Source organism: Mangifera indica, chromosome 2 (assembly GCF_011075055.1).
Source record: "Mangifera indica cultivar Alphonso chromosome 2, CATAS_Mindica_2.1, whole genome shotgun sequence".
In the NCBI taxonomy this organism is placed as follows: Eukaryota; Viridiplantae; Streptophyta; class Magnoliopsida; order Sapindales; family Anacardiaceae; genus Mangifera; species Mangifera indica.
This window is the reverse complement of record NC_058138.1, coordinates 1,736,470-1,745,421: the sequence shown is the minus strand read 5'-3', so window position 1 is coordinate 1,745,421 and position 8,952 is coordinate 1,736,470. Positions and strand designations below refer to the sequence as shown.

Sequence of the window (8,952 nt, the reverse complement as noted above, 5' to 3'; positions counted from 1 at the left end):
ATGATAATATAATACGAGTATATAGAAAAAATCTTAAATTTTTAAACGCATATAATTTTTTTAAAATAATAATATATCAATTAAAATTTTTTTGTTATTTTATTTTTAAAAATTATATCATAAATATAATATTATATTTTAAATACGATATAAAAAATTAAATTTTTATCAGATAATACAATACTTGATTCAATTAAACATGATTTGGAATGCTATAATTTGTCCAAGAGCACAAAACTTTGCATTGCAAACTCAAATAAAATCTATCTCGTAAAGAATATCTACCTCGAAACTGTCAAATTAAAACTCTCTTTTTATTGAGTATTACTTTAATATTTATTTATTTTAACCGATGTTTAAAACATTTAAGTTCTGAACCAACCCCTAACCTAGTTTATACTAATCCGGGTCTAAAAATATTGATTACATTAGAATGCATAAAGAACTTTCCATTGCTTTAGTTGATATTCTATAACAATTGCTAAATAAATATGATAATATTTGTAAAAAATTCAATTATTGTTACTTTCTGAAAACCTCTTCAAATTTTCCATTTCTGTTAAAGTCCTTTCTTTTTAAGTCTGTTATTTTCCCACTTTAGTTCAACTTTCTTTGTGCCAAACGCCGCACCGAAGCTGGTTCGGCTTAGATTCACCCCTAAATATAAGCTACCTGGATATTCAAGAATGATGTATTGATGAGGGTGGAAAATCATACAACATTCATATAGCTTAATATAGATCACATGCCAGCTTCCCCCCTTCTATGAATCAATGGCTGACAAATCAATAATCTAATTTCAAGCCTTTTGTATCACCCTGAGCTTAGCACTCCTGCTGCGGCGATTCAATCTTTCCTCTGCTTCAGATGGTGTTATCGGTCTCTTAGTGAGAATTGTTCCATTCCAGCCTTCAATCATTTGTTTAATCCACAGTTCGTTTACCTGGCTGTCATTTCTGATCTGTTTCAGATCTCCTCTTCTCTCGTCTTCATTTCCCTGTTTGCCGTCTTCTTTGTTGCGGTCAATGATGTTGAGAAATGTTTGTTTCACAATTCTGTCCTCCAAACTGTGAAAGGAAATGACAGCAAGCCTACCGCCAGGGGCAAGGCAATCAAAAGAAGCATAGAGGGAATTCTCCAATGTCTTGAGTTCATTGTTCACAGCAATTCTCAGAGCTTGAAACACCCGTGTTGCTGTCTTTATCCAACCTTGTCTACCCCCTAGAGCAATTCAGTGATTAATTATTCACTCAGTAAATATATGTTACGGATCAATTTTGCATAATTCGTATCATCTATGTTGTTGCTACAAGCCAAGTGATTTAACCGTCTTTTACAAGAAATGAGGACAGTGAAGCAGTATAGAAGGCATGTTCGTTTTCAGAAGGTATGCTAGAGCGTAAATCAGTACGACAGTAGATGGATGGAAAAGAACCTACCTTTAGTCACTGGAGTCACACTCCGGATAAGATCTACCAATTCACCAGTGGAATGCAACCCACCATGATTTCGAGCTTGAACAATCTTTTTTAGAAGCACTCGCCAGTTGCTTTCTTCCCCATATTCTTGCAGGATTTGACCTAATTCAGTATCTGGCCATGAATTTAATATGTCCTCTGCTTTCAGACTTGCCTGGAAAAAGCCCGCTTCAATCAGTCTAGTGAAACAGAAGAAAGTTCTTAAGGAAGCGATCACACTAATCACCCAGCAAAAGATCGCATGAGACAGCGTAACTAAACAACCAAACCAGCAGAGAAAGATCAGAAGGACGATATCAGAACCACTGACTTGATCTATCATTTTTAGATCCCTCAAAAACTTGCTGAAAATTAACATAAAGCAAGTTGCTAGAATGAGTAAATCTTTCATTCGAGGACATTAGTAGTGTCATTTATATTTATTGATTCGATACTAATCTGATCAATTCACGTAGACTTGAGAATTTAAAGGGTCACCGAAACTAAAAGAAAGAATATACAAGCCACTGACATGATCTACAAGACTGACATCTAACAAAAGTTCACTCATCTGGAAGACTGTCTAACAAAACATCCAGGCATAGGAGAAAACAGAAAGCCAAAAATTATTAAAAGAATTAGTTCTTATGAAGATAGCCTAAGCCTCTACCTTACTGCATTTAAATATGCCTTGTTAACTATACAAGGTGAAACTAAAGCCAGTTCCTGATTAGCACAACCACTTTGTTCCAACTAGGATATCATTGGAACTCCGAAAGATGGAATTTTCTAAAAAATGGATAAAAGAATTCATATATGTGAGAGGAAAAAAAAAAAAAAAACCTCACTTGAGGATCCATTCGCATGTCAAGAGGCCCATTACCAAGCACGCTAAAACCTCTTTTAGGATTATTCACCTGTGCATCAGGAGTACCAGTCACATAAAATAGGAGGCAGATGTATAAATAATAAGAGCCTTGGCAAAGTATGTACAATTAAATTATTCAAACTATTATCCTTGGGTATAAGTAGAAATCATCTATAACATCAAAAACACAGATTTCAGGCCAGCATGAGCTTTTAATAACATAAGAACAAGTTAAATATGACTGAGAAACAACAAAATTGTCATTGGGGCAAACCTGCATAGAGGACATTCCCAAGTCCATTAATATGCCATCCACCCCTGAGTTTGCTAGATTCACATCAACCTCACTAAGCACAGATTTGATATGTCTAAAATTTTTCAGAAAGATATGTGCTTTCAAATCAGAATGGGCATCCAAGAGAGAATTGATGTGAGCTCGAGCCTTTTCATGTGCCAAAGGATCAACATCCATTCCTATAAAAAGTTTCAACTCTGGATGGGCCCTGATTATCTGTTGCAGATAATAAAAATCAAATTTAAGAAAAGGACTTGGACTGGAGAGAACAAGTGATTTAGAAATAAAAAGTGAACAAGAGGTGGAAATTAGAAGTCCACTTACCGCAGAGGAATGACCGGCAGCTCCAAGTGTACAGTCAACGAAAGAGCTGATACTCCTCAATGATGAGAACACCTCCAACACTTCACCTAACATCACTGGAATGTGTGATGCATCTGATTCCTGAATAATCGAATCATACTCATACTCCTTGTTAGATCGAGTTCTCCTCTTTTCCTTCGCCAGCCCCACCTTTGCACTTGATCCAATTGTTGCTTTTGCCATTTTCTTTTCCCTTTTCTTGCTCTTCTTCTTATCATTAGTGGCATGAAATGTAGTAAAAGAAGAAAACCCATGAAAAGATCCTCCACCACCAGCTGGTTTGAATTTAAAGTTTCTGCTTCAAACCCACACAGATAAATTTACTAAAATATAACATTATTTTCGTAGCTTGGCAGCTTAATTGTTCAAACCAATAACAACATACATCCAAACCAAGCCCTTTCCCATCCTAGTGAAAGGGGATTTCATCCCAATAACTCTTCAATAAGCCAAGAGTTACAACATCACACGTTCACTCGTCCAATATAATATCACCATCAATACATTTATTCTAAATTTAACCAATCATGAAAGAGGTTAGATGAACAAAAAAAAAAAAAAAAAAATATAATTGTATTATATGATTAGATATTATTGACAGATGTACCAATGGCATTGTTACAGGCGAACCACGGAGACTTTATCTATGAAACAAAGTCAATGAATAACCTGTATTTGTTGGTCTGCAAGGTACAACTGTTCAGCATTGTTTGACTTCCTGATGGCTTACTCAACATCTTTCCATGAAACTTAACCACCTGAACACTCTTCCTGAAACAAGCCGAGTACTTTTTATCGTCAAAACAAACAGAAACTAAACAAATGATAAACTTTCACATTCAAGACGACCCACAACAATGACATACAAATCGAAAGAGTGAAACTTGGAGCATAAAAAAGACGGCAACAAAGCGTAAGCTGCTCCTCTTGCAGTTGCTTCCAACTGGGTACTAGTCGCCATCATTTTCACTCCTCTCATAACGAAAATGTTGATGGGGTCAACTTCACTGACGCATTAAAGCAAACACAATGGAATCAACTAAAAGTTTGATGAAAATGACTTAAAAAGAAACGAAAATTAAAGCTTTGAATGGCTGTGTAAAGATGATGAACCGAAAATTTAAACAGTTTAAATAAAGAAACTTGAAAAATAAGTAAAGGGAAATTGAGAAGATGAACCAACCATTAACCTGGTTTGGTTTGGAACCGGACCATTCTCAGCGGGTGAGTTTTATCGTATAGTGAATATAAAACTATCCTTTTAGCCACCTTAATGTTTAGGGAATTTAAAAAAGCCTTATCTTTTGGAAACTCATAGCGACCACCCTTATTGTAGCGATATACCATGCTTATAGTGAAACCCTAGTGTATTCAGTAGGGCTAAACCTAAATCGAACTAACTTGAACTTGAAAATTGGCTCAATTTAATTCTGTTCAATTTTTATTTATTTTTTAAAATATGAATCAAATTCAAGTTAAGAAATTTAGTTCATTTTAAAATTGAGAAACTTAAGTTATAGAGATTTCAGTTCGATTCGATTTATGTGCTAGATAGATAGTTCAATTTAGTTTGAACTTAACTTCTTGTTTAATTTGAATTATATTAAATAATTGTTAAATGATGTCATTTTTTCAATAAACCATAAATTCAAACCATGAATTTGAGTCACATATTCAAATCGTGAATTTAAATCATAAATTAGAACTAAACTTGAACCAAACTATTTTCATTCAAACTGAACTCGAACCACTCTTAATATTAATTCAACGAATTAATATCAAATTTAAATCGAACTATTTTTCTTTCTAGTCAAACTTAAACCAAAAGATGTTCAAACTCAATTCAACTCATATCCACTTCTAATCTTTGGTTTGAACTATTAATTTACATATCCACATTCAAAAGTTTATAAGCTTTATCTTAATATAGGAGTACTTACAGTTTTAACTTCCCATGATGCCGCATCATCTTAACAATACTATATCGTTTTATTGAAAAATAATCATTAAGAATAAATTTTAAAATAGTTCAAATAGTTTCTTACAATCACTACTCAGATTGTCTATCCCCATAGAGAATTAGTCTCAAATCCGATTCGTGTCAAAATTAAGACCGGGTTAACCATTAAACCATATTGACCCCCCTGGATTAGATTAGATGCACAACATCACACCACAATTCAACCAGCAAATCAAACCAGTCCGACTGTCATATCACATCACATAACTAAAACATGTTGATATCACATGACTGAAACCTATTTTAAAACTTAATTAACCATAATATGACCATCACAGGATTGTCTAGAAACATTGCTCTTGCTCACAACTTAAAATGGGTATTTTTAAGATGTCTGAAATTTCTTGCATACATCCTCACAAAAAGAAAGGATATTGAAGTGTTGGTATGATATCTTACGATTTATTAGTTTTTTTGGTAATAGTAAATATAGTTTGTCCCAAAAATTTACCTGGAGAACAAGACAGGCAAAGTTTCACACAAAAGAATTAACCAAGAAATCCTTAGCTTAATAAACTGAAACATGTCACCAAAACTAATAACCAAAGTTTCAATAACTATGACAGACAGAATAAAAAATTTTAAGTGCAAAAGGCAGTCCCACATTAGACTTCAAAATGCTGCTGTCTATTGAAGTCAGACCTTGTCTACTTTTTATCTTCCTTCTCAGCCTCAGCAGCCTTCTTCAGCCTTGCACCAACATGGCGAGTGTTCATCCGCTCCACGCGGAGCTTGTTGTATGCCTTGACAGACTTCATCTCCGGAGTAACCTTCACAAGCTCCACAGTTGGCTTCTCAAGGGTGATTGGCATGTAAGGTCCTTGTACCTGGGTTGCTGTTGCCAATTCCTCTGGGGCAGAATCACCAGCCTATGTCGAGAATTAAAAAAACAGAAGAATTTTAGTGTATGAAATGGTAACAATATAATGCCATAGACAAACATCTGTTTTTTCCAATTACCTTGACCTTGCGAGCACGTCTTGGGAAGACAACCAATTTGGCCTTGTATGTCTTCAGCCTCTGGACATTGGCTTGAAGGCTCTCCAGGGATCGGTTCTTGCGACGATGGTCCACTGCTATACCGATGGTTGGAGCCAGCTTCTTGGGAATTCCTGCAGCCTGTTTGAGGCTAAAATGTTATGTCGATATGGAAAATAACTCAAGAATTTTACACCTGAATATGGAAAGAAACTTGAGAACATCCAAAGATGCTGGGAGCAAACTAGAAACTCAAGAAAATCAACAAATATTGCAAGACCAAAACCAAAGAAAAGACCAAAAAATAACTCATTAAAACATAATATGCGGTACTTATAAAGTAAACATAACCCAATGTTCCTGATGTAAACATCAGCCCAATTCTAAATTCCCTTATTCAGACACAAACAAAAATGAAATATGTAAAATGGGGCATTCCCAAACACATTATCAAAACCGCATTATTTGAGATCTCATGTAGTGTAATAAAAAATGTACTAGAGATAACATTTTTACATAGGGGTACTCATTTCATCCTATTTACAAAGCATATTTATAAATTTCATTCCTTAGTAGGCTATTAAAAAATGGGACAAAAATGTCACTACACTAATTGTGCGGTCTGAATCAGGATGTGTATCTCAATCATCTCTAGTAATCACAATTAAACAAACTATTTGCATACTATCATATTCAAATCTAAGAGCACTTTGACTTAGATTATTCAAGTATCTCAATCCAATCCAATTCCATTAAGAAATTAACACACCTCAAGACAAAGAAGTACATAGTATATGAACAACTAACTACAGGACCAGAAACAAGATACCAGTCATTTGTTCAAACTAGAAACTTTAAATGATTTCATAGGAATTACAAAGTTAACAAATTGAAAAAATAACTGTTTCAAACTTAGAATCTAAAATTTATCCCACTTCCACCAGAGCCTGATCAGAATTCAATCTCAAGCTCTACCATACAAATCTAAATTAAACTAGCTGGTACTCACCATAGATATATCAAACAAACAAACACATCTATACAGGAAAATTTAACATTACTTTGTGCACATAAAAAACACTAACAAAATATTTCTTTCAACACCTACAGATAATGCATACTAATCTCTATATCATATTAACCATAAAAGTAACGAGCTCATATATCACAATACGTAGCATCAACAAGACTCACTTTAAGCTCTTCAAGCGTGAAGCCTCTACCAGCCCTAAGCTTCATGTTATACTTCAAGGTCTGGCCATGAACGATGGGGCGGAGAGGGCCCGCGGTTGGACGAGGGAAGATCTTCACGGCCTTCTTTTGACGAGCTATGTATTCAACAACAAAACAGATTCATTCATTCCAACCCACAACAAAATCAATCAAAACAACCAACTAAAAACCTTAAATCGAAAATTAAAAATAAACCCACCAATGCGACGCCTGTTCTTCCTAGCGGGCTGGTTAAACCATGTCTTGACATAGTTTTGCCAGTGCTTTTTGAAGTGCCCATTTGGCACAACGTTGTTATGCTTCACCATTTCTCACTTACCGTTGCTGCAAAATAAGTAAAAAATACATTAGGGTTTGATTTTAAATTAAAAGCGAAATTGTGAGTTGTTTTAAATAGAGAAATGGGACTTACGAGATTGAAGCTGAAACTGAGAAGATACGCAAAGCACAAGGGTTTGGAAGGAGGTGGTGCGCGGCTTATATATGAGAGAGATTGACTGGTAAGGGTTGAGAGAAACCCTAGCTTTGGTTTGGGCTTTTGTGGGCTGAAATTGATGGGCCTGACTGGGTGCTTATAATAAAATTATAAGAAAAGTGCATATTACAACATAGGGCCCAAATTGCAAAGTAATGCAGTTTTGACATTTTTTTAAGGCCGAAAAACCATGTCCCACCCAAGGTGTGCTCAAATTAGGGTTGGATTCAAACCGAGCTTATTTAAGCTCAAACTTGAGCTCAATTCGAACAAACTCAAAACGAGTCAATCCTAAGCTAACTCGAGGGAGCTCGAGCCAATGTTTTCGAGCTCGAGCTTAATTATCAAAGTTTGTAAATTAAAAATTTTGATACAAAACGATGTCGTTTTAATCAATATGTATTAAAACAACGTTATTTTAATAATAAAACTAAAATTCTAAATGAGTTGAACCGAACTCAAGCTGAGTTCGAGCTCAAGCATAACGAGCTCGAACTCTATTATTATTAAGTCGAGTCAAGCTTGAGTTCGGTTCAGTTTGAATCCAACCCCAGCTCAAATGAAGGCCCCCCCTTCTAAGTTTGAAAAAGTCAAATTTCCATCTGTCATCTATTTCCATCAGTAAATTATGTTAAAACAAAGGGCAAGAAGGCCTTATCACATAGTTTTTTTTTCAATTTTTTTCACTTTATTTTCTTTTTTCCTTATTCTTCTAATTTTATTTTTCCCTTATTTTTCTATTTTCCCTTTTAAAGCTATAGGGGTACTATAATTTTTAAAGATATTAGGGGTGTTAAAAACTTTTTCAATAGGTTTTTGAAAATTCAAAAAACGTTTCGGGGTGTTTGTAAATTTTTAAAATTTTAATATACCTCTCACTGATTTCAAAAATGACATTTATATCCTAAAGAATTAATTAAAATGTAATATTTTAAAGTTGATTGGAGTTTTGATATTTATATTAAATGATAATAGCAATTTTTATAAATTTAATAAGAGGAGAAAATAGTTATTATTAAAAAAACTTTACCTATTCATTATTAAAAATGGATGATAGATGAAAATTTGACTTTTTGAAACATAAAGGGTGCGAACATAGTTTTATCAAACTTTGGGTCAGAAATAGTCATTTGACCTTTTTTTATTAATAAAACTAAGTATAATTATAATTATGTATGATCATATGATTGAATAATTTTAAACTAAAAATAAAAAATATTATACACGTCATTATTAATATTAAATTGACATTCATTATAAATA

General features: G+C 33.9%; 2 protein-coding genes across 5 annotated transcripts; both read right to left on the bottom strand.

The window, feature by feature from the left end:
• Positions 1 to 677: 677 nt before the first annotated feature.
• LOC123204793 (ribosomal RNA small subunit methyltransferase H-like) lies at positions 678 to 4,247 on the bottom strand. Of its 4 annotated transcripts, none has more exons than XM_044621597.1 (8): positions 4,167 to 4,247; positions 3,850 to 3,990; positions 3,653 to 3,754; positions 2,945 to 3,281; positions 2,600 to 2,836; positions 2,306 to 2,374; positions 1,440 to 1,632; positions 678 to 1,221 (listed from the first exon to the last, which is right to left on the bottom strand). In XM_044621597.1, exons 2-8 carry the CDS (start codon positions 3,960 to 3,962, stop codon positions 800 to 802), a joined length of 1,473 nt encoding a protein of 490 aa, XP_044477532.1. In that variant the 5' UTR covers positions 3,963 to 3,990; positions 4,167 to 4,247; the 3' UTR covers positions 678 to 799. The 4 variants fall into 4 exon arrangements, with proteins under 4 accessions (XP_044477532.1, XP_044477537.1, XP_044477526.1 ...); XM_044621602.1 differs by having other exon boundaries at positions 4,174 to 4,220; XM_044621591.1 differs by lacking the exon at positions 4,167 to 4,247 and having other exon boundaries at positions 3,850 to 4,154.
• A 1,244-nt stretch (positions 4,248 to 5,491) lies between these two features.
• Positions 5,492 to 7,752, bottom strand: LOC123203746 (60S ribosomal protein L13-1-like). Its single transcript, XM_044620211.1, has 5 exons — positions 7,627 to 7,752; positions 7,414 to 7,538; positions 7,176 to 7,309; positions 5,964 to 6,122; positions 5,492 to 5,872 (listed from the first exon to the last, which is right to left on the bottom strand). Exons 2-5 carry the CDS (start codon positions 7,520 to 7,522, stop codon positions 5,651 to 5,653), a joined length of 624 nt encoding a protein of 207 aa, XP_044476146.1. The 5' UTR covers positions 7,523 to 7,538; positions 7,627 to 7,752; the 3' UTR covers positions 5,492 to 5,650.
• Positions 7,753 to 8,952: the final 1,200 nt, after the last annotated feature.

Excerpts from the sequence above, each read along its gene's own strand:
- LOC123204793 (XM_044621597.1), bottom strand. The coding sequence starts at position 3,962 with ATGAGAGGAGTGAAAATGATGGCGACTAGTACCCAGTTGGAAGCAACT. Across the intron at positions 2,837-2,944 it reads CTGCCGGTCATTCCTCTGCG|ATAATCAGGGCCCATCCAGA; the intron begins GTAAGTGGACTT and ends TATCTGCAACAG. Across the intron at positions 1,222-1,439 it reads TGTGACTCCAGTGACTAAAG|GGGGTAGACAAGGTTGGATA; the intron begins GTAGGTTCTTTT and ends GAATTGCTCTAG.
- LOC123203746 (XM_044620211.1), bottom strand. The coding sequence starts at position 7,522 with ATGGTGAAGCATAACAACGTTGTGCCAAATGGGCACTTCAAAAAGCAC. Across the intron at positions 7,310-7,413 it reads GAAGAACAGGCGTCGCATTG|CTCGTCAAAAGAAGGCCGTG; the intron begins GTGGGTTTATTT and ends TTGAATACATAG. Across the intron at positions 6,123-7,175 it reads TCACGCTTGAAGAGCTTAAA|GCTGCAGGAATTCCCAAGAA; the intron begins GTGAGTCTTGTT and ends AGCCTCAAACAG.